Raw genomic sequence first — 26069 nt, 5'->3', positions numbered from 1 at the left:
CCCCTCGTCTTGGCTGGGATTACCAATTGGAATGTGCCTCGCAGCCCTCTGTCAGGACCTCCAACTATCCTCTTCAGAATGTACTCTCCATGGTTTCTCACGCAGCTCCATTTAGAGTTTCAGAGTGTTACTGTCTTTTACATTGATTTCCCTTAAGCCATAGATAGAACAGGCTTTGCTTTTGTGCCTACTGTGAGTCAGGAATATTGTTTGCTGCCAGGAACATGTAGTGTTTTTGCGATGGAGCAGATGGCAATTGACAGAGCCCTCCGTTTTATTAAATGGTCCTCCCTTGATCACTTTTTAATATTTAGTGACCCAGTGAGCAGTTTGCAGGCCATTGACCAACATTACTCTTGTCACCCTGTGATATCTACTATTCATGGTCTTCTGTCTGAACTTAAATGACCTGTTTTATTATCTTTCTCTGGGTCCCAAGTCGTGTGAGTATCCTAGTGAATGAACTGGCTGAACATGTGGCTAGAGATGAGATTACTCACACCCCATTCACTTTGACAGTCCCAGGTGCAGACTTGCAGGTGCAACTGAGGCCTTTTCTTACTTGGAGATAGAACAACAAGTAAACTCCTTAGACATGTCAGTGTGCTGTCATAATGCTGCCCGTGCTCAATTTGATAATTAACAACTTACATCAATAACAATAATAATTAAGAAATGTAATTAGTGGTAAAGTGGTTAAGTGATGCGGGATTTTATTATAATAAGAACGGTAAAAGCAACATAACAATTGGTGTAAATAAAGTGGAGATACTTAAGTTTTAATTAAGTGAGCTGACTCAGAGGTGGCTGCAGTACAGGGAAGCCAGTGTGTGTGTTTAGGGGAAGCGCAGATGATTACCTCCAATATCACCAGTCAACTGGTGGATGAAGCCAGCAGGGCCTGAAAAGGGTAGGAGGAGTTGCAGGGATAAAGAGAAAGGACCCAATGTAAAAGTTAAAAAGCAATTCTCAAGGGCAGGTGCCCCAACACTTGGTCCCTGTGGATGAGTCCATTAGTGGACTCAACTGAAAGGAAAAATAGTCCAGCGTACAGTTTATTGTAGTGGACAGTAGAGAATGCACCATATTTATTAAAGCAATGTGTAGAGTTTATCTCTGTGTACATAAACTTAATGTTGATAATGGCTGTAATGTGGGGTCTGAGTGGGCTACGGTCAAGTGGGGGGTGCCCCAGGGATCAGTGTTGGGGCTACTCCTTTTTCTTATTTATATAAATGATATGCCCTCTCTTATTACAGGTAACTCTAAAATATTTCTGTTTGCTGATGACACTAGCTTGGTAGTAAAGGATGTTGCGTGCAGCATTGGCTCGATTTCAAATAGTGCAGTACATGACCTAAGTTCATGGCTTGTAGAAAATAAACTAATGCTAAATCACAGTAAGACTCAGTTTTTACAGTTTCTAACACACAATTCAACAAAACCTGACATTTTAATTTCACAGAACAGGCATATGATTAATGAAACTGAACAGTTCAAATTTCTAGGTGTTCAGATGGGTAGTAAGCTGTCGTGTAAAGCCCACGTTCAGGATCTTGTTCAAAGACTTAATACTGCTATTTTTACCATTTCAACGGTATCAGAAGCGAGTGATTGTTCGACATGAAAATCAGTCTACTTTGCTTATTTTCATTCACTTATGTCATATGGTAGGCTATTATACCTGGTGTCTGCAATGAGACTCCAACATTTGAACTCATAAAATCTGTGTTTCCTAATTTATTGACGAACAAATACAGGGAAATCATTCAGCAGCTCATCAAGTTTTCATACACAGGTGGACGGTTCAGTACACTTCAACATGGGCACCATGGGTAGTGCGAAGAATATCAAGTCTATAATCGATTTTGTGCCATGTGCTGCGGAGCATCTGTTCTGTGACAGAGTTGATGACAATTCTTATGCGCTGTTTCAAGTCTTGCAGTACTGGTGTATCGTATACCTGGTCTTTCACATAACCCCACAAGAAAAAATTGAGGGGTGTTATGTCGGGCGATCGTGGCGGCCAAGAAATTGGACCTCCACGGCCAATCCATCGTTGCAGGAATGTGTCATTTAAAAATTTTCAGACATCAAGGCTCCAATGGGATGGTGCACCGTCCTGTTGAAACGTCACATTTGGCTGCAGGTCTGTTCTCTGTGGCACGGCAAATTGTTCCAACATGTCCAGGTAGATGGCTCCATCCACAGTCAGCTCCTGAAAGGAAAATGGCCCAACAATGCGATTTATCATCAAACCACACCACACATTAACTTTCGGACTGTCGTGCATGTGTTCCCTAGGTACATGTGGATTTTCGGACACCAAAATGCGCACATTGTGACAATTGACAGCCCCTGACCCGTGAAAGGTTGCCTCGTCAGTAAACATCACGCGTGATAAAAATGTCGCGTCCACGGCAATGCATTCTAACATGACACATGCAAATTGTTCTCGCTTTGGTCGATCATCAGACTTGATTTCTTGCACAACCTGAACTTTATATGCGTACAGACATAATCGCTGATGAAGCACTTTGTGCACTGTTGAACGTTTCATACGAAGTTCTCATGCTGCCTGTCGCACTGACTTCTGTGGACTTTGTTCGAATGACGGCCATACTTGTTCCACATAATGTTCGCTGATCCCTGGCTTACCACCACAATGCCCTGTTGCAACACTCCCAGTAGCCAAAAACTGATCACATCACTTATTTATAGTCTTAAACAATGGGGACACTTTGTTGTAAACTCGATGAAAGTTACTTTGCACTAGGGTCGCCGATTTTGTCTCTGCATACCACCAGACCACTTGTGCATGCTCCTTCATATCCTCCATTTTGCTAAAACAATTGATTGCAGCTCCACTACGGCCACTTGGCGTATCAAATTTGCACACCACAAACTTGTTGAGTTACTCTGTCTGCCCCTTCAGGATTCACAGGTCCACCATCTGAAATGAGAAAGATATAGGATATTAAAATGTTGGAGTCTCATTGTGGACACCCTGTATTTTGGGGTAACTCTTCCCATTCTAAAAGGATATTTTTGGCTCAGAAATGGGCAGTTCGGGCAATAACTGGTGTAAGTTCACGAACCTCTTGTCGACCCCTGTTCACGAGTCAGGGTATTTTGACTTTGGCCTCTCAATATATATTCCTTACTGTCATTTCTTGTTAATAATATTAGCTTAATCCCAAGAATACACTCAGTTAATACGCGCCAGGAATCAAACCTGCATTTGGATCGGACTTCCTTAACTCTTGTGCAGAAAGGTGTGCAGTATACTGCTGAATCCATTTTCCATAAGCTACCACTCGAATTAAAAAATCTTAGCAGTAATCCACGCACTTTCAAATCGAAACTGAAGAGTCTCCTCATGGGTCACTCCTCCTATTCTGTCGAGGAGTTCCTTGAAAAATTAAGCTGATTCTTATTGTATTGTTGATTGCGTTTACATAAAGTTATGGACTGACATTTTTAGGGTTAATAAACTTTTATTTTTATCTGTTATTGCTTTTATGTTGTAATTTCCTGTACTGACACGTTCCATGACCTTGGAGGTTTGGTCCTACAGAACTTGATGTGTAAATAAATAAAATAAATAAATAAATTGTAAAGAATGATGTATTTACTAACAGAGTGAATATTTGGTAAACTATTGTGTCTGATGTCACTGCCTCTGAGAATCATTAGCAGTGGGGCGAAATGCCATTGCTAGGGGATGTGGCCTGGCATGGCAGTTGAAAGGGATGGATGTGCAGGTTGCTGACACAGTAAGTTTTGTTTGGGCAGCACAGCATACTCATACCTGCACTGTGTCAGCAACCTGCACATCCATCCCTTTCAACTGCCATGCCAGGCCACATCCCCTAGCAATGGCATTTCGCCCCACTGCTAATGATTCTCAGAGGCAGTGACATCAGACACAATAGTTTACCAAATATTCACTCTGCACTGCAGCGTCACCTCAAGTCTTGCAGGCAGTGAACTTTAAGACTCTGCGTTAAGTATACTTCTGCTTTGTATACTTGTGGGGTAACACATTTTTTAAACGGCTTTCTGAACTACTTTAGTGAGATATGAGAAGTCCCATGTGGCAAAGAGTATTAATTGCATTCTCTCAGCATGGATTAGCTGTGTTGTGGTATTTATAAAATGTAAACTCTTACGTGAGTGAAGTTTCATGTGTGGCATTTCTACCACTGATAACAGCACACTTGCATTTGATCAAGCTCTGTGAATTCTCATAAGTGCCATCTTCAAATTTGTTTTGATGTAATGACAAATGTACAACTTCTCATTCTGAGGATGCTGGACCTTTACAATATAGTTCAATTCTACCAAAATTAGTTTCCCTTAGTTAGTAGTGGCATTCAGATTCCCCAAGTGAGATTGTGTTGAAACCTTAATTAAGCAGAATTCACATATTGGAGCACAGCATACTCATACCTGCACTAGAGGTGAGGTCAGGGGAGTTTCAGAGACTGGAGCAGTGCAGCTGGCCTTCAAGGACCAGTGCTGGCAGGTAGGTCAGTGTCAACATAGTGGCACACCACCCAGTAAACTGCTGCCTACTGGAACAGTGATCTAGGTTGAACCATATGTTGTCAAGTCAGGTTTGTCATTCCACATTCTTTTTGAGTCAGCTGATGTAATTATATTCTATTTGGCGCCAATACAATTGTTAGATTCACAGTGTAAATTAATCTGGTTGCGAGAGGATATCAGAAATCTTACACTCCACACTATCAAGTAGGTTACTGCTGCATGGTGACCTTCCTTCTGTTCATTCCATAAGGAATCCTCCATTATATGTTGCCTCTGCATCAGTCATACCAGACTGACCCATGGTATTATTTTAAACAACAAGCCTTACAGATAGTTGCTCATATCCTGGTGGAATTCCCTGTGCGTCTGTCTATTTCGTGCTAAGCACGCTTGAGAATTCTTTGCCTCTCACGTTGGTGGACAACGCCTGGACAGTTGAACTGGCTCTCTGTTTTTCTCCAAGACAATGATTTTTATTCTCAGATATAATGTTGTAAACTACCTTCGGAGTGGGGTGGTCGAGGTATCTCCAGTCACACACTTGGTCGGGGGAACCTTGACTGTGCCTCCTCCTGCCTGCTGCCTCTTGTCATCCCTTCTTTCCTCTGTTCAAATTCTTTTTCCCAGTTTGTCTCTTTTTCTTCTACATTCTATTTTCCATTTTAGGAGTAGCAATCCATTGATTAGTGGATGCTATCCATCTCTCTAACATTTTGCCTGTGAGAGATAGGGTGGGATGGCTGTGGGAGGGCCTACCCTCTTCCCACGCAGATCACCAGTGGTGCCTGTGTGTGGCCTTAACTATTTTTCTCATCTTGTTTTATTATTGATGCTCATACTGGTGTCTGTTATATTTTTTGCCATTTTGCTTTTACTTTTTTTTTACTAGAACACATTTTTATGCTGTAGATGTCTTTGCTCTTTATTAGGTTGACGGGGGTAGGATGTGGCTGGGATTTCTCGCACCACAGTATAATTTTACTTCTCTCTGTCAAGTGTTTTTTCACCCCTGGCACTAGTATTGCCTTTAGTGCCTCTCTTTCACCGCTCCTACATACTTTGCTTGTCTGAGCCTAATCCTGATGACTGCCACTACCTCTAGATGTACAACCCCTTGACCAAAGGTCTGATGATTGTGCTGTTAGTCCCTTAATCCAAACCAACCAACCAACCATCTACGTCACGGTGTCAGTTTTGCCACCACTAACAAGTAGTAGTTCAAGTGTCTGTAGCTTGTCTGTCACTATGCCAGGCTTAGGTTTGATTTGATCACGGAGATAAAAACATGATTGCCCACACTGAAACAGGGTTTTCTGTGTGGTTTCATTCCCTGTGGTTCTAGTAAAACACATCAGCACCCTTAAAGAGTAGTAGGAGGCCCTTTACTAGTCCTTTATTAAACACAATTTCTTCAGGACTTGATGACCCAAATATTCTGTATCTTTGTAATCTCCAGTGTTTTGCAGTGGGAAGATTGGGTCGTGTGGTTTCATCACCTCACCACACAGCCTACATACAGTCCAGAATTACAGAACTTCTCGTAAGAAATGGCATTTGCATCATTAGCTTGCATGATTTTGTTTTTGGATCATAGTCTGATATTATTCATACTGCCTTCTGATCCAGTTTCATAGTTTTGATTTAACCGTTGCCTTAGTGATGACCCACAGATGTAGTGGGGGCATGACCAGTATGGTCTCCAGCCCAACAGTGGGTGTGTTGCCAGTTTTGCTGTTATGGCTAAGCAGGTCAGTGTCTGCATCTTGCCGAGCTCCTTCGCAGCAACGTTCTGTTCTACTTTGTTCCACCATCCTGTACCCCGTAAATTGTCATCTGTACCAAAGGCCATTCTAGTGCTTGTTAGAGTGCCTTTTGTCTTGGAACATTATGTTCCCTATGTGAAGTTGGAGGGGTTGGATGTTTCACATTGAGGGTTGCCCTCAAAACTTCATTACCTCCTCTACTGGTAGAGTTTCACTGAGAAGCTTAAGATTTGAGTATACGTGCTGGATATACTTCCTTCTAAATTGTACAACAACAATTTTCCTGGAACTGACCCTCAGATCACGTTTGCACTAGTTTTCCACCATGTTCAATGCGCATTGTGCCATATTTCTAACAGCATGAGCAAATCTACCAGGTATTGCTATGACTAAGTCATTGCTATGACTAAGTCATTTGCGTATCTGTGGCAAAAGTAGCCTGGCAACTGATCAGTTGACTTCGTAGCAGCTGAGGAGAGCTCCGCCTACCATCCTAAGGGAGCCATGGGTCTGATGATGGTTATGTAAAAATAACCGAAACCGGTTACCTATGTCATTGAAACATAAATGGTGTGATCAAGACTGAACTTTAGTCAAAATATAATAATCTATTGATCACTGTATTCCAAAAATGTTTACCAAAATTGATATGCCCTAAATTGTCTGGTTAGTGTGGAGACTGGTCTTTTATCTGAAGTGATGGGGTGTTGTGTACCTAACTGATTAATAAGATGTAGATTGAAGTGGAAGCCTTCTCACAGAGATTTTGTTACTTCCTTCTGATGCATGTAAAGATTGATAGTATGTCTAAGAGATCCTTAATGTGTGTTTTGGGCATGTACTGTACAGCATCACTGGAAGGATGGCAGCCAGCCGTGTAATATTGTAACTTTGTTTCTGTCACCCCCCCCCCCCCCCCCCCCCACCACCACCCTCCCTACCCACCCACACGAGAGGTGAGTAAAGTTTATTATGAGCAGTGCAACCTCCACTACTGGCCCTATTTAAGTGCGTAGCAAAAGTTACGTGTGTATCCAGGTGAAGGCTGAGGTAGATCAGTGAGTTGCTCCACGCTAGTGTTCTACTGACCACAAAAATCTGTCTGTTAGGAAGCATTAAACTGCTGATGAACATGGCTGCTACTGATTTTTCCCTAAATCGTTTCAGGCAAATGCCGGGATGGTTCCTTTGAAAGGGCACGGCAATTTCCTTCCCAATCCTTCCCTAACCCGAGCTTGCGCTCCGTCTCTAATGACCTCGTTGTCGACGGGACGTTAAACACTAACCACCACCACCACTGATTTTTCCAGATTGATTTTTAATCATCCCATTGTTGTGCCAGTTGATGATTACATCTAGGTGTTCCTGTAGATTCCCGTATCATTGGCATATAATGCTGTTGCACCACCTGTCATGCGTGTTCCACCACATTTATGGACTGATGGATTGTGCTAAGTTCTGGATGGAAGTCAGACTGCTCAGGGGTGATAATTTTGTTGTGACACAGGAACTTGTTGAGGTCTCTCTGGAAAAGACTCTCCAGTACCTTGTCTAGGAAGCACAGGAGAGAAACTTGTATAAAACTTTGGGGAAGAATGGGTTCTGACTGAGTGTTGGTAAGATTATATAATGTGAGCAGTTTTACAGGTAGTAAGGAAATAGGTTATGGAGGGGCATTGCTTAGTTTACACTGATGATGTACATGATTGCTGTTGGAGGTAGGTGCTTTGGGTATGGGACATGCACCTTTTCGGGACCAGGGCATTTATTTTTCCCGAGCTGTTTGATGTAGGTGCACACAAGGGAATAAGAAGCTGGCATAAACACAGTATCTGGTATCTGGCCCCTCTTGCCTCAGTTGAGCCACTCTTCCAACAATTATTTCTTCCTGCTTTCCATTGTCGTCCTGTTCACTGACACGAATTTGGCACTGTGGCTCTAGCAGTGTCACCAGTACCTGTGCTTTCTCCTCAGCTTTGTAAACTAGTCCACCTTACCTTGGAGTGGCCTGTGTACCCTGTGAGTAGTTTTTATGATCTTACAACATGGTTCGTGTCTCATTTGGTGTTTCTAACCTGTTCTTGCCAGCAAAGGTCTTTGTGCTCCTGTAGCTTTTGTTTTACCTGGGCTTCCAGCCACACAGTGAGATGATTGGTGGGATCACGATATTACTGCCAATTCTTCCTCATGTACCACTTAGTGACTATAAAGTTCCAGATATTGGGGGTAGGATCCTAACACTAGTTTTAATTGGTAAGCGAGTTGCTTGCCTCTTGAGCACAAGTCTGGAGGATAGCTGTTAGATACTTGATAGCAGAATCCACCTCGCTCTCATTCCACTTTTGCAGTATGTTTATGCCTTACCAGGACATGCCTTACCAGGACATGCCTTACCAGGACATGCCTTACCAGGACATGCCTTACCAGAACATGCCTTACCAGGACATGCCTTACCAGGACATGCCTTACCAGGACATGCCTTACCAGGACATGCCTTACCAGGACATGCCTTACCAGGACATGCCTTACCAGGACATGCCTTACCATGGCATTATATTGTCCCCAATTATTGGTGTATGTTGTTTTTACCATACCCCCAGATTGTGTGTTTGACATTGGCACATTCCAGGACAGCAGAACTGTGGTCTGAATCCAGCTCATAGTGAACTGTTGCTGCAGCACTCCAGGGCTCTCAAGGTGTGCTGCACGCTGATGAGATGCATGATGCATGCCTGTTGAGATGGAACAGTCGTTAGCTGGCAACCTCTGGGGAACCTGCTGCACCTCAGTTGTACAAGGCCTACCTAGGCATCTGGGGCTGTGTCTAGGTGGACTTCTATTTCCCTAGCTGCTCATGGGACCAAGATGAATCTTCGAAGTCTTCTCTTCCACCACCTAGCAGAATGGGTGGGCTGCTGGTAGGTACAAACACCCAATCAAATAAGAGGGCTTGTGTAGCCAGTCCTGCAGACTCACAGATATTAAAGAATTCAAGTGGATTTAGCAACAGAACACATGCTGCTGGCTAGTGTGTGTTTTTATTGGTTAAACGGAAAGAGGACAGTTTGAAAAGGGGTGACATTTTTATATACAAAAGGGCTTAGAGGGGATAGCAGGTACATCAAAATCAGTAAAGTTGCTATGGAATGGGATTCTGTTTGTGGAAACGTCAAGTTCCCAGCAAGTAACAAACTTGCAGTATGCCAAACCCCATTGAAAATATGTCACTGTCACTGAGACTGAGCTCCACGCCACATTAAATTACAGTAAAGGTGTAGTGACCTGCAGACACACCCAAATACGACCTGAAAGTTTAATGGTCCCAAGATGTGCAGAATATTATGAAAAGGGTTAAATCCGACTCATTCATCATCTCTTTTAATAGCATGAAACTCCTGGAACGTTTTAAGACAGGTTTTATTCACTTATCTGTACAGCCCTATGTCCCCATGTGCTGTTTTAAATGCCAACACTTTGGACACACCGCACTTGGATGTAAGGGAGAAGCCACTTGCGGCAAGTGTGGCAAGTCTGCCCATGATGGAGTCAGATGTTCGTCTCCTCCAAAGTGTGTAAATTGCTCTGGGGCTCAACCTGTCTGGAGTAGGGACTGCTGTGTCTTCCTTGAAGAATGGAAGATACGGGAGGTAAAAACTATATGACCTATCCTCTCTGATGAGGCCAAGATCTATAAGGCAATCAGCCCCCAATGTTTGCTACCTCATTTGCATCAGTTGTTAAACATCCAGTACAGAAAACTGATGCTGCTATACAAACAGAGGTAGCTAGTGTTAGCATTAGTACCTGCATTTGTCAGTGTACTTGTGCTGCTGCAGTTTCTTTACTGCCTAAACTTCCTCCCAAACCATTGATAAAGTCTGTGCTCGCTAATGTTGCGGAGCTCCCTGCTCCACCTAAGGTTCAGTTTGATCTGCCTTCTAGTGCTGCCACTACCACTGCCCCAGTTATGGCTCCAAAGTTGACCCAGGGCAAAAAGTCAAAGGCCAAGCATGCCCCATAAATGGAGTCGGGAAGTAAACAGTCCGATGATGTCAGTATCATATTATCTGAAGTCTCTCTTGACTCTTCGATAGAGCTAATGGAGCTTGATATCAGACAGGGGCAATCATCTCGCCCCAAGACTGAGGCCCCCACCCATTATAGGCTGCACTCCCCGGCAGAAAGACAGGGTGAAAGTGCAACCCCCATGATAGATAGCTCATATATTATAGTGGAACATTAGTAAGTTATTCCTTGTTGAGAAACTGAATTTGCTAGTGCAGGAAAGCCCCCTGTGCTTGTGTTTACAAGAAACACATTTTAAAGCCAGTGACAATCCTATGCCAAGGGGCTATACCCTTCACCGAAAGGCTGATCTCACTAGGGAGAGAGCCAAGAGAGTGGTTGCCATGTTTGTCAGTAACACACATCACTGCTCTGCTGTCCCACTGGCTATTGACCTGCATGCAGTTGCTGTCGAAATTCATGGGTGTTATAGGATCACAGTTTGCTCGCAGTATCTACTTCCACCAGATGCAATAGACTGAGGCTCTTACAGATCTTGTGGAACAACTACTGACCACTTCTCCTACTGGGAGGCTTCAATGCCCATCATGTCTTGTGAGGCTTGTCCTCTATTGACTGTCTGGGTTGGGTTTTGGAAAGCCTTGTAATGTCTCACGAGCTGTGCATCCTCAACACAGGTACTCACACTCCTTTCTGCACTGCTGCTAGGCCATTCTCAGCCACCACCCTCTCTTTCTGCTCTCCCACCCTCGCAGATTCTGTTCCGTGAGGGATCATTGGTGATCTTTATTCCAGTGATCACTTCCCACTCCACATTCACCTATTGAATGGGGCACTACCTACAGTCAGTTCACTGACACGAATGGTCAGCAGGGCTAACTGGATGCTGTTCATACAGCTGCCTGTGTTTGAACATCGCAGCAGCGTCCATGAATGGGTGGACCACATCACGTGAGTGATGCATCACGCCTCTGACTTATCCGTCCCAAAGTCCTCAGGTCGTCTTAAGAGGTGACCTGTACCTTGGTGGACAGATGAGTGCTGTTTAGCCATGTGGGACAGGTGTACAGCTCTTAGACAATTTAAGTGCTATCCTATTGCAGACAACCTTATAGCCCTTAAAGTCACGAGAGCCAAGGCTTGACATGTAATCAAGGAGAGCAAGAAAAGGTCATGGCAAGTGTTCGTGGACTCCATCAACCGTTCCACTTGTTCTACGAAATTGTGGGAAGCCATCAAGAGGATTTTCCAATAGCAGCAGTAATGAAACAGGGATGTCTCCAAACTGTTCCCAGCGACATTGCTCAGATGCTGGCAGAGAATTTTGCAAGAGCTACTGCTAATTGCCAGTCGGAATCTGGCGTTTCGTAGCTACTGTGCAACTGTAAAGAACAGAAAATTGGTCTTCAGATCCAACAATTCCGAGACTTAAAACTACACTTTCTCCATGTGGGAGCTTGAATCAGCTCTGTCTGAGACTCGTGATACTGCACTCGGTCGTGACCAAATCCAGTCTTGCATGCTTAGACATTTGCCCACAACGTCAAAGGAAATCTTCCGTGCATGTTTTAATCTCATATGGCAGACAGATATCTTCCCCAACTTGTGGAGAGAGGCACTGTTGATACCTCTCCTCTAACCAGGAAGAGACTGCACATGTCCCAGTGATTATCGAAGTATCACCTTAACAAGCTGTGTAGGAAGACCCTGGAGCGAATGGTTAACTATAATCTGGTCTGGTTCTTAGAGACCAGACAACTGCTTAGCTGCTCTCAGTGTGGATTCCAGAGATTTTGGCCCTTTGGTCCACTGTTAACAACCTGAGCCTGCTAGAGATGGATTTTCAGCAGTCTTTCCTATGCAACCATCACTGTGTCGGTATATTCTTTGATTTAAGTAAGGTGTATGATACTGCTTGGAGACACTGTATTCTCGCACAGCTGCATCAGTGGGGCTTTGGTGGCCATCTCCCCATCTCCATATGGCCTTTCCTGTCTCACTGGTTTATTAGGACCTAAGTTGGTGACTTTCTGTCAGATTGATGTGAACAGGAGAGAACGGTGTACCTCAGGGCAGTGTTTTAATTGTTACCCTCTTGACTATAGCCATAAACAGTATCACATTTACGGTAAGGAGTCCTGCACAGTACTCCTTATTTGTGGATGATTTTGCTGTTTTCTGTTCCTCCTCCAGTGTTGCAACAGCAGGTCGCCAGTTGCAACTTACAGTGTGGCTGTTAGAGGAGTGGGCTGCACAGACAGGTCTGTAATTTTCTGCGGATAAAGGAGAGTGTGTGTGTGTGTGTGTGTGTGTGTGTGTGTGTGTGTGTGTGTGTGTGTGTGTGTGTGTGTTATTTTAATCATTCTCATCCTATTTTTAATTTAACTGCTTTGCATATGGGGGACAGCATCCTATGTTTTAGGGGCTCAGTGATGTTTCTGGGCCTTATTTTTGACTCCAGATTGTCGTGGTTGCCACACCTGAGAGTACTGAAAGGCAGAACCCTGAAGGCACTGAATGTCTTAAAGTGCCTTAGCCACAGGTCTTGGGGAATAGAAAGGGTGTCTCCTCCAGTTTTATAGATCTTTTGTGCATTTGCAGCTGGACTACAGAAGCTCGGTGAATGAGGCAGTGAGGCCCTCTTATTTGAGGATCATTGACGTTGTCCACCATGGAGGGGTTCAGCTGGCCACCGGTGCTTATTGACCAGTCCCATATCCAGCCTCTGTGCTAAGGCTGGGGAATCACCACTTACTGTCTGGCACCAGATCCTCATGGTGCATCAGGTGTGTAAGTTCCTCAGAGCTACGACTTCACCCACACACCATACTGTTGCTTGTCCACTTCTGGAGTGCCTTTTTTGAAACTGTCCCTGAGCCACATTGCCGTTTGGGAGCTGCGTACGGTGTGTGCTGTAGTCACTCGGTGTGGAGCCAATACAACCCCAAATCCAGGGTCTGATTACTGGAGAGGCCCCTAGTGATCTTAGATTTGGTGCCATACAGGAGAAAGCGTGCTCCTGTTTCCATTTTGTGTGATAATTTCTGACAATATATCTGAGCACCATGACTATGTCACTGTTTTTACGGATGAGTCGAAATGGGGGGATTCTGTTTGTTGCTGTGTTGTTTTCCTGGATCACGTCCTCGAAGTCCGACTGCCTCAAGCCTTTACTGTCTTTGATTCAGAATTATATGCCACTTTGCAGGCATTGGAGCGGATGGGACTTTCTTAAAGTGCTAAATTTCTTGTCTGTTCCAATTCTCTGAGTGCCGTTCACACTCTGAAATGTTTGTACCCAGCAGATAAACTAGACCAGACTATCCAGGATAGCCTCCTCCACCTAAAAAGGCTGGGGAAGGTGGTGTCTTCCTGCTGAGTACCACCTCACCTGGGAATTGTGGGAAATGAAAGGGCGGATCGAGCAGCCAAGGAGGCGTGCTGTGATCCTCAGGCATTTCAGTGTACCATCCCCCTGCATGCTATGATCCTGTTGTTGAGCATCTCGCTGTCTTGCATCGGTGTGAGGATGAGTGGCTGAAAGTAACCGGCAATAAGCTCCATGTCGTAAAGCCCACAGCTAGCAAGTGGCGTACCTCCTAACAGCCATGTCAGCGGGACGAGGTCCTCCTCAACCACCTTTGCATGGGCCATAGCCCTATGACACATGGCTTCTTGCTCCAGCAAGAGGACCCTCCAATAAGTGGTGCTTGTGGGAATAGTCAACTTCTCTTAAATTTGCTTGAATAAAGATTTGTATTACATGTTTTTTTCCCCCTTTCAGGTCACGTGCTCCAAAACTGTGACAAGGTGGATTTTACACCTACTGTTGTTGGTATAGCAATGTGCTCTTTAGTTCTTTATTCCCAATTCCAGTCAAAATTGCATGTAATTTATATTGGTGACTAGTTTCAAATGTTGCCATTCATTTTCAAACCACACTTGCAGTAAAAGTACTTATCGAAGCAAAATTCCACCAACAGACTTGGGTAATGTCCACACAACACGTGGTCATACAATAGATATTTCGTGATCTTATTGCATCAATGTCTGCAGTTAAAATTGGTTGGCTGAGTGCTTGCATATTGTAAATTCTTCAAATTTGCTGGTGAAAGATACTTTTCCAATGTGATTTGTTTTACTAAAAGAAAAAAAATCCAAACTTCAGATAAATCTCTTCGTAAAAACAATCTAATATTACTTTTCAGGCAATCTACATTTTCACATTTCTCCCTCACTCCAGATACACCAGAAGTACAAGAATTTCAGTTGCACTGTTTCTAGTGAAAACTTGATTCCAGAACCTGAGAGCAAAAGAACTAACTTTAAAATACACAATATTTACATTGGATCAGGGTTTCACACATACATTACCGTTTTTTTATGTCATAGTTACGTATGAAGTAACGATTTTAATATGAAATATACTATTAAAATGATTTGAATGTCAGAAGTGACAGTGTGTGTAAATAATACTGACTATGAATTAATAAAGTATTGGCAGTACTTGTACTGCTGCCACTGATAGTGATGTTAGTAGTAGCAGTAATAGTATTATTACAGTCAAACCTCCATATAACAATTAACAATAAAACAATAAACCCAGGTGCAGCAATAATTCTATATGGTCCCAAATGATTCCTTGTATGTACGTTGTTAATTACCACTCCTTACAATAGTGAAGTAAATTTAGCGACACACTGTTATAACAAAGACAAAAGTTTGAGGAATTTACTATTTCCTACTTCTAAGAAGCTCACTAGAGTGGTAGGTATTGTTTGTTTAGGTATTAGTCTTTTGGGACTTTATTTCCAGAAGCTTCGCTACATACTACAGTACTGTATTTATTCTAGTGGTAAAGAGAATAGTGTACAGCTGCGGGTGAGCTATGCCGAGTGACAAAACGTCGGAGAGCCTCTTTGTTTGAATGAGTGTTTAAGTTGTCCATTGTTGAACTCCAGTAGCAGACAGAAGTGTTTGTTGGGCTCATATGCAGTTTATCTCCATGATTTTTGCAATCTGTGAATGCTTTTAGTTGATGTAAACACTTTGGACTTACTTAGGGTTTGGACAGTGGCTGGAACTCGCCATCAAATAAGATTGGAGACAAAAATGGAGGTTTTTGAAGACATTGATAACAGAATGAAACAAGTAGACATTGTGAGGATGTAGGGACTTGCACAATCAACGTTAGCTACGTTCCTTAAAAAACTAAAAGAAATTGAAGAAAATTTTGTAGGTGGCAGATTTAAACCTTCAAGAAAAAGAATAAAGACGGATGCTGACAGTGTGGACAGTGTTACACTGCAGTGGTTTAATGAGATGCGGGCACAGAATGTATCAGTTAATGGTCCGTTGATATGTCAAAAAGCCTTAGATTTTGCTAAGTTGCATGGCGATTCTAATTTTAAGGCAAGTAAGGGATGGTTGCAAAGATTTAAGGACAGGCACGGGATCTTTTTAAAGTGATTTCAGAAGAAGAAAAATCAGCACCTTTAGGTGATGAAGAATTTTGGAGGAAAAACACCATGTGTAAACTGTTAGAAAAATACAGTCCTGAAAACTTCTACAATGCAGATGAGATGGGATTGTATTATCACCTGATACTAGAGACGATTGTGGCCTTTAGAGGAGAAAAGTGTAAAGGAGGGAAGCAATCTAAAGTACTCCTAACTCTTCTCTGCAGCAACGTGTCAAGGATACACAAACTGACACCACTGCTGATTGGGCGATCAGCAAACCCACAGTGCTTCAAAAATGGGAGAAGCTTACCAGGTAAGAGGGTACATACATTTTATTTTGACTTCCTTTAATTTACAAGTTAATTCAGTGCAGTAGAACTTCAGCTGTAATGTTTTGCCACAGCCATATTGTAAATGTGATTTCTTTTATTCCAGTCAGTTACAAGCCAAATCAAAAAGCAAGGATTACGTCTACTCTTTTTAGTGAGTGGCTGCTTTCGCTTGGTAAAGAGATGCCAATGAAGAATAAGAAAATTGCATTGCTGGTGGATAATTGTAGTGCGCATAACAACATGCCAGCATTGAAGAATGTTGAACTATTCTTCTTCCTCCCGAACTGTACTTCGATTCTTCAGCCAGCAGACATGGGTATAATTAAGAATTTTAAGACAAAACACCATTCACATGTAGTTTAACACATGATCGCAAACATTGAGAGAAAGGTGAGCGGTCTCTACAGTTTTAATATGAAGAAGGCTTGTGAAATGATTGCTAGTTCCTGGAACAATGTACAGTTGAATGTGATTGTGAACTTCTGGAAAAATGCAGGAATTTCCAAAAGTGAAGACGTTGGTGAGAGTGTTGTGATGGATGAAATAACGCAGGATGGTATTCAAAGTGATATGGAGATATGTTAAGCAGTTACTGGTAAAACTGTAGATGCATCAGTAGTTCAATACTTGTCAGTGGATGATGAGGTGTTGGTGTTTGAAGCATATACCAATGAATCTATCATCGAGAAGTTAAATGGTAATTCGCCTGTTGAAGATTTTGAAGATGGCAGTGATGTGATAATTGCGAATCCCCCTCCTCCGATGGAGCTAATAGGTCAGTTGGAAACCATTCAGCAAGTAGCATCTTCAATCCACAGTGTTTCACCGCAGCAACTGATTACGTCAGAGGAGATAAACGCAATATTCACAAGAGAATCTCTAAGAAAAAAGAAACAAAGGAAAATAAGCGAATTTTTCTGTACACAATAGTAAGATATTCTACAGATACAGTATTAATAAATGAAGTAAACATAATGTTTCATTATTTGTCTTTTAATGTTATTTTTCATCAGAAAAGTACTTCAGTAATGTGCATATCAGCCACAGAAACACGGATACTTGCTCTGAGTCATTACAACAAAACCTTATTATAACAATAACCCTGGTACAATAATTTAATTTTCATGGTTCCATATTGATGTGTGACTGTAGTAGTAGTAGTAATAATGATAGTGACAGATATTAAAAGAATTTATAGGTGTATAAAATAGATGTTTTCTGACATAGCAAGTTCTGAGGATAAGAAATTTAAGGAGACTGCATCGGCTAAGAATACTGGGAAAAAGAGAGAGATTTATTGGAAAGAAGCATGTTCGAGATTAACGAGTGCATGCAGGGACAATGGTAGTCCTCCTTGTTGCGTTAGTAGATATGTTGTTAACTGTCTTCTAAAGCTAGACATGTTATTCGGTTCTCTTATATAATGTGGGAGGTTATTCCAGAGATGAGTTCCTGCCACTGAAAAGGACTTCAAGAAAGTGGCTGAACAATAGAGTGGGATAGAAAGGATTTTGGTCTGATTGGAACAGGTGTTTCTGCCATCTTGATCAGGCAAGAGCATTAAGATTGAGAAATGAGGCCCAGTGTTAAGTGATAACAGAGTGTTATACCATAATATTTGAGTTTTTTTATAAGAATACTGTGAACTTCAAGCAGAGCTAGCCAGAATCATTCTGTCTGCTGTTATATTATGAGTGTGAGCAGTATGTGCCCAAATCTGACCAAACATTATCCACAATACATTTCTTGCTAATTTGTTATTCCTAGGATAATTGTTGAGCCACTGAATTTAATAGTATATTTAGTTTTACTGGAAACTTTATTAATTAAAAGTGATGAGTTACTGAAGTTTATGGTAATGACACGAAGGGATAAATTTTGTATGAGTTAATCAGTCAGATTAGACATGTTGACACCACTCATTAGAAAGACTGTCATCCAGACTTCATAGTAATGTATTTTGGTTGTCATTAAATTAATTAACTTACCAGATAATTAGCATTAAAATTCAGAAATACCTGGACTTTCCAATTCAGATTTAGCCATTGTACTTGCTAGATTCAATCTTTTTTTACCACTGTACTTTTGTTGCCATAATTCTTTTGAACTGACTAACACCCTTCTCCAAATAATTAAGCCACTAATTAAGGATTTGCTTAAATTATTATAAATGTTTATTAGACTAGCGATTGCACTTATACTCATAAATGGGTTGTTCCCAACGCAGGAAAGCAAAATGGTTTGATGAATTTTTGTACATTTTATTAATCCATCACATATTTTGTATAATGATTGGAGGGATTGGTGACATGCTGATAAGATCATAGTGTGTTTACATTTCCATTCTACACATTTTGTAAACCAAATTATGTTGTAACATGTAGCTCATCCAAATTAGCAAAGTATAACCTAGCAGTTTTACAAATGACTATTTAGTTTCCAAAATGCTAAAATATAATATGCCTGTGTCTTGTAAGGCCAACCATTCCCCAGAACTTTCAGTCTGGTCCTGGAAATCTTAGAGACATCATCTACATGAAAGTTCAGGAACTCTTGGGTACTTTGTATTCTGTTAGCGCCTGTGCCCGCTTAGTCTACAATCAACATCTTTTTCAGTACCCATAATAATGTGCTCAATTAACGTATCTGTGGAAGTCTGTCATCAGTGTTCACATATTCAGTATACCTGGGTGACCCTATTGGTTTGTGAAATTCAAATAGTGAACACTATTAAACCCTACAAATTTTACTTCAAGCCAATGTGTGAATAATTTGAGACTCCAATTGTGTACCACTGTGTTGTAAAGAACATTTGTTTTGTCACCTATCAAAAGACATTGTGTACTGATAGATGATATAAACTGAAGCCAATACGGTCATGTGTTTGTTGTGTCGGAGTTCAACAACCATGACTGTGACAGTCACTGTGACTATATACTGTGAATATTCTGTAACTGCCATACTGATAATTAGTACAGTGAAGATGCCCATGTCTCTCTCTCTCTCTCTCTCTCTCTCTCTCTCTCTTTTAAACCTGGAGCTGGTTATTATATTGTCTGTATTGACAATAAATGTGGGAAAAACCATATTAGTTAAAAGTTGCCCAGTGTATATTATTTAAATATTTCCCATGAGACTAGTTCGATAGCAATTCAATGAAGTTTTCTCAGTCTGCATCTGCATATCGTATTTTATGGAGTATAATATGAACTTTTTTCTTCAAAAAAATTGCCTCAAAAATTCAGGAGCCTCTTATACTTGTAATTAATATAAAAATATCCAATTTTTGACTTAAAATTCCTGCCAGTCTTAAAAATGGCCATATATCTGATGCCATGGGAAACTTGGGTTTCACAGGTTTGTTAACACTGTTTCCCTCCCACCCCGCCATCACAATCCCCGAACACTGTCTAGCCTGTGATGCATCATTGCAGTCTACAGTTCCAGTGAACTTGAACTGAAAGTGATTTGTGTTATTGGCAACAGTACAATGCTTTTCTTAGTAGCTAGTTTTGTAATGGAAAAAATAAGAGGTATTCATAAGATGATGTGGGCTATAAATTGAAAGTAATAGCATATGCAGAATAACATGTAAACAAGGCAGCTGAGCAGCATTTTGGCCCTCCACCAACAAAAAAAAAACCGTATGTGAGTGGTGGGCTAGTAAAGAAGAACTGACGAAAATGGGGAAGACTAAATGTGCAAATAGAGGACTGAATGCAAAATGGTCAAAACTGGAAGATGAAGTATTGAAATGGATTCAGGGTCATGGTCAAAATGGCGTTGAAATTAATAAAAACATGATTCAAATACAGGCTCGTAAGCTAGCGCTACAGTGGAACTTAACAGGCTTTAAGAGTGAAGTTGGTTGTTGCTAGCAGATTTAAAAAGTGTCACAGACTTAGCATGTGAACCAAAACCAAAATATCACAGAAAATGCCACAAGAAATGAAGAGAGAATATTATCTTTCCATCGCATTATTATTCAACATCGAAAGAAAACCTCTGTGGAACTAAGCCAAATAGCAAATAAGGATGCACTTCACTGTTGTCCTTTTGTGTTGTGCTGAAGGACTAAACTTAATCCAGTGATAATTTTCAAGTGCAAAACAATGCCAAAACCTTCTGAAACACCACCAGGTGGTGGTGGTCACGCAGATCACAAGGGTTAGATGGATGAGACAGGTGTGAAATTATGGTTTAAGAGAGTTGGAAGAGAGGGAAAGGTGCTTTACTGCAGATGATTTCTCTTCATGTGCTAGATCAATTTAATAGTCATTTGAAAAATTCTGTGAAAGAGAAATTAGGACAGGGAAATACAGAGCTTATTGTTATTCTGGGAGGAACTTCACAATTGCAACCTCTTGTTATATCAGTAAATAAATGACTGAATGGAAAAAATGGATGATGGATGAAACCCAGCATGAATTCATGCTGAAGGAAGTTTTAAAACGAGCTACAATCAAATGGGTGTCAATGGATAAAACAGTCTGGGTCTGGAGTGAGACAAGACATTATTGTTAAAAATAGCAAGACGTGCAGCATAAGTAATGCTGTTGATGGCAGTGAAGGCCATCTCATATATGAAGAGGACTAGATGACGATGTTGAGGAGGAAGAGGAAGAAGAAGAAGAAGAAGAAGAAGAAGAAGAAGAAGAAGAAGAAGGTCAGATGACTATTTTAAAGGTCAGTTCGGTTTCATAAACTAAGAATTTTTTTTAGTCTGCCTTTGCAATTTAGTAATCAAAATGGTAAAAATGTTATTTTTAAAAAATTGCTTAAAAATTAGAGTGCGTCTTATAGTCCATAAAATATGTTAGGTGCGTGGCGGAGGGTAACCTTTACCACTACTCGTTGTTTCATTTCAACAGCAAATGACTGCAGATTGCTGCCCACCCTGTCCATCTGGTAATTTATATATACAGAAAATAATAGCTGTCCTATCACATTTCCCTCCACCCCAAGACAGCAGCCTGAAGGTGGCTGACTGTGCCAAAAAGAGCATTCAGTTGTTCGTGAGTTGCGGGCAACTCCTTCTGCCTTTGCACACAGCATGCACACATACTACTCATGCCAGCAGGACTAACTGAAGAAGTAAACTATAAAAGCAGACAGAAACTTAGATAAGTAACTTCCTATCCTCGTGATGTCACCAATAGACACTAATGCCTTAATGAGTTTTGTGGAAGAAATGAAAACCGCACTACGAACTGCCTGAATTTAAACTCACAAAATATGAGATTAAACCTTTTAAATAGGAAAACACACACAAAATTTAAGAAATATGCCACTTGTAAAACACAGGGAAAGCTAAATATGTAACTTGCCGCTCTGGAGATGTGAACAGTTGACAGCAGAGGGCCTGACTGACTGGCTTACTAAACAAACAGATGGTTATCTTAAGAACGAAACAAAACAAAAGAGCAAGTACTATGCTACAGACTGAATAAATTTACACTTACAAAACACAAGATTAAACCTCTTAGCTAGAAAATTATGCACAAAATTTAAGAAATGTGCAACTAGTAAAAAAACAGGAAGAGTTTAATATGTAACTTTCTGCTCTAGAAAATAAGTTTTTTCAGATAGATCACCTTAAAAACTGCACAATCAAATGTTTTTGACAAGTCACAAAAAAATCCAGTTAACAATATTTTGTCATTGAATTCTTGTATAATATTGTTTGTGAATCGAAAAATAGTGTTTTTTCTGGAGAAACCATCTTGAAATCCAAATTGAGACTAAGTATCTTATTTTGAGTGAGGTGTGTTACAGTTCTTGCATACATAATCTTTTCAAATACCTTCAAGGTTTAAGGAGGAGGTAAGTAAAGAGACAAGTCGGTAATTATTAATATCGTGCTTACTATCTTTCTTATAAAGGGTACTGTCAATAACTGTGACTGCAGTATCAATAAGTAAATTCTTTTAATTAGTCAGCTCATAAATATGTGGATGTAACTTTTTATGGAGAGATCACATTAAATTATGACATATGATCAATTGTATATAAAGCAAATGGAAAAGTTCAGTTCATTGATAAGATACTGGGGAAAATAATCAGTTTAGTTAGGAGATTGCCACAAAAAAATATCATGCACTCATTCCAATATACTGTTAAAGTGTATGAGGCCAACACTAAATACAGCTAACAGAATGTTGAACATCTATAAAGGAGGAGAGCATGAATGGTCACAGGTTTACTTGATGTAGGGGAGCATCATGAAATTGCTGTAAAATATGAACTAACAGATACTCATAGATTGACATAAACTATTCCGAAAAAGCTTTGGAAACCAATATTAAGTGAGTAATCTATGTATATAGTACAGCCCTCTTTGTATTGCCCCCAAAGCGTCCACAATGACAAGATGGTGTAATTACAATACACAGACAGATTTAAGCAGTCTTTATACCCGTGTTCCATGTAAAAAGAAACTGTAACATGTGATACATTTTGAAATTTCTTTTGCCATGTGCTTTACAGTGATTTGCAAAGGGTAGGTTTTGATGTAGGACACAGTGACTAGTCACCGAATAATTAATAGTATGAAGCTGTAACTACTTATCACTGCCCTCCACCCCACTCTCAGCTATATATTGTAGAGGAGCAATGCTTTGAAGAAGTGTTGTTTTTCAAATTTTGTGTAGCATATCAGTAGCATAAATAATGTCCACTGTGACGTTGAGACTAAAAATTAGTGAACCAGTTTAATTTTTTAAAATTATGACAGAAATGAGGTACTGTTAGGTACATTAATTATATGATGACCTTTTTTTCAATTAAGGTTTCCACTTCAAAGAGTACTTGGAATCCACTATACCAAAAAAGTCACTGATCGACCAGGCCAGTGCTAAGTGTGAGATAGTCGATGAAATTCAATCACCTGAAAAGCTGTACTCATATATACGTTCCTGTCTTTGTTCATATCTTATTCAAGCTGCAAGTTCATTGAATGAGGTATGTGAACATTAATGTTCTGTAGCTATTTTAATGTAGCTTTTGTGAATAGTTTTACAATGTGATTTTCTGTAACAAAATGTTATTCATACGAGAGCGTACTGAAAAGTAATGCCTCCAAATTTTTTGTGTAAGAACTCTTAACAGTCATTAATTATACATCTTCATTTTTCATGTCTACATATTTGCCATTCTCTGCTGCTTCTGAGCTCTGAATTGTAGCGTGTAATATAACTTTGTTGGTGTGTGAGAAACAATCAAGTTTTGAGTTTGTCCACGTGAGGAGCACCTTCTGCTTCAGCATGACAATCCCAGTCAACACACGAGCACTGTGACATCTGGAATAATCCAGTGCTTTGGGTTTACTGTCATTGATCATCTTCCATACAGTTCTGACTTGGTCCCATCTGATTTTCACGTTTCCAAAACTTAAAGAAGACCTTCAAGGGCTTCACTTTGATAGTGATAAAGTGGTTCAAGTAGTGGTGAGGTTGTGTCTCCATCAACAAAGTCAAACCTTCTATCAACAAATTGGCCCCTCGTTGGGTGAAATGTGTTTGTTGTCAGGGCAGCTATGTTGAGAAATAAATATGTAGACATGAAGAACATAGATATAGATTGTTAATAACATTTGTTGTATTTAAAAGTCTTCGAAAGTTTTCACATAAAAAATTCAAAGGCATTATTTTTTAGCACACGTTTGTAGTTTTACTTTTGAGAGTTTTTGTTGTACTATTAAATGAAAATATGCATTTGGTCAGAAGTACTCTCTTTACTAAAGTGGCTTCTGTTTGTATCTGTTGTCATCCAGAGCCAACTTGAACCATTTGTTGAAATAATACTGTATAACTTAATAGAATGCCACATTATAACAGCACCAACACATGTAATTTGTTATTCTCCATTCCATTGTCAATTTTGGTAGAATTTGCATTTTACAATTCTTTCGGTACATTTCTATTGTCCTGTGTAACTGCTGCGTGAAACACTCTGATGGAAATTGAAAATGTTGCATAATGAAGCTCAATTCCAATATTAATCAAACTTTGTGTAGATGTGTATCACATAAGAGGAAATAAGTGATTAAACTTCATTCCTTTTGGAGCTGATGTCTATATCAACACCAGTATGAGACGTGACACTGTCCCCCTGCCTTGTTTGAGCACAAATACATTCTAGTGTTTGATGTGGCACAAGAACAAATAGTCTCTGAATATTATCTTGAGAAATTTCATCCCATGCCTAAAATACAGGCTGCATTAGTTCGTGAAGATTGCTGGCTGGTGCCTGGTATGAAACTGCCTTCCCATCACATCCCAGACATGCTCACAAGTGATAAATCAGGGGACCAGGCAGGCTAGCCCTGAGGCAATTTGTGACGTGAGCTTTAGGCTGGGGCCTTTAATTATCCTGCTGGAATATGGCATTTGGTACCCTGGTTATGAAGGATATGACAAGAGGGTTTACCATTCATGTTACAGACTGATAGTCATCCAGCCTTCCTTCAACAGTTACCAAATTAGCCCTGTTGTCATATCCAATAGCTCCCCACACCATGATTGCAGGAATTGGTGAGGTGTGGGGCTTAAGAACTGTTACTTTCTCTGACCATTCACCCGCCTACCTATGAACATGATGACATTTATCTGATTGCCACAAACAGTAAGGAGACTCATTATTGAATAAATGTACCAGTTAACTCTGTTTCCACACCAAGCAGGTTTTTGTGGTCCGTGGTATGGTGGCAGTGGAAAACTACACATGGCAACTGAGGATCTCTACCCAGCTTCTTGTATGCTGTTTCTGACAGTTCACGATGACACTCTGTCATGATGTCTATCCAGATTTCAGCCATTTTCGTCCATCTATTTATCAGAAGCATTCCAACAATGCTATGATTTTCTCACAGTGTAATTCTTGTGGAAGGACCTACTCTTCTTGCCACATTATTGTTCTGAGTTCATTTCATAACCATTCCACAGTTATTGCAGTACAGCCAACTATCTTTGTGATGTGTCAGTATAATGCTTCAGTATCCCCCATGCCAATAATTAGACAGTTCTCAAAGTTCAAAAGACAATGATAAAATTCCACATGCATGTCCTCTAGGCATGCTGTGTTGTGATCTCGACCATTAAAAGTTCCGGTAGCATTACACACACCCAAAGCCATAGTGTCCTAACACCATTCTTCATATGTAAGAATGGCTTTTTTTCTGCACTGATGATAAGTTCAAATAAAAATGAAATTTTAATCAACAAATCCCACTGGCACTGAAATACACCAGAGTCAGTTTGGTAGCATCTAGTCAAGATGTTGATTTTCCAACTGTTTCCATTTCCATCAATGTACAAATTTCTGACTCCTTTCAGGCAACTTGTGTGTCTTGTTATGCATGACCCTCTTCCCTCCAGCTTTCTGTTCCTCATTTTATTGATAAGAAGAAACTGTGTTTGAAAGTTCCGTATTCTAGGCGTCCACTATTGTGTCCAGTTTGTAACTACCAGCTGTGCGTAGATTGTTCATTTCAGTGACTGTTTCATATAGTGTCAACATTAGTTTCTGATTTTCATATTAAATGCTTGGTGCGAAGAGCAGTCTCTTAGAAATGGGTATGACTGGTATTAATATTTTATGCCAATATTGTAATATTTTGAACCTTTGCTCCTTAGGAGGCTTAGAGTAGTTTTAGTTTTTGACAAATTACGGAAAATAAATAATTCCAAATGTGATTCTTAGGAGTGTGTTTCACATTTTAGATCAGCATCACAAAGTTGACCGGTTGTACACTGATGGATCAAACAGTAGGATGACCTTGACTGCTAAATAATTTTTTATAATCTAATCAGCAGCATCTGCCTTGCAAAGGAATTTACAGTCTTCAGTGGTGAAAGAGCCCTCCAAGTGATACAACATATGTACCTGGCAGACAGTGGTTCAGAAAGCAGGAGAGAGAGATTTTACTCAATTGGGTG

The 26069-nt window shown here is 40.6% G+C and overlaps 1 protein-coding gene across 1 annotated transcript in view; it reads left to right on the top strand.

Moving 5' to 3' along the window:
- The window catches only part of LOC124721704 (dual serine/threonine and tyrosine protein kinase-like), a 333620-nt gene that overhangs the window by 109246 nt on the left and 198305 nt on the right, over window positions 1–26069 (top strand). Inside the window, exon 6 of the mRNA XM_047246790.1 lies at window positions 22922–23094. Within this exon, the coding sequence (XP_047102746.1) occupies window positions 22922–23094 (173 nt within the window). The remainder of the gene's footprint in view (window positions 1–22921; window positions 23095–26069) is intronic.

This window comes from Schistocerca piceifrons, chromosome X (genome assembly GCF_021461385.2).
Source record: "Schistocerca piceifrons isolate TAMUIC-IGC-003096 chromosome X, iqSchPice1.1, whole genome shotgun sequence".
Lineage (NCBI taxonomy): Eukaryota > Metazoa > Arthropoda > Insecta > Orthoptera > Acrididae > Schistocerca > Schistocerca piceifrons.
Note: the sequence above shows the minus strand (reverse complement) of the source record. Positions and strands in the feature narration are given on the sequence as shown.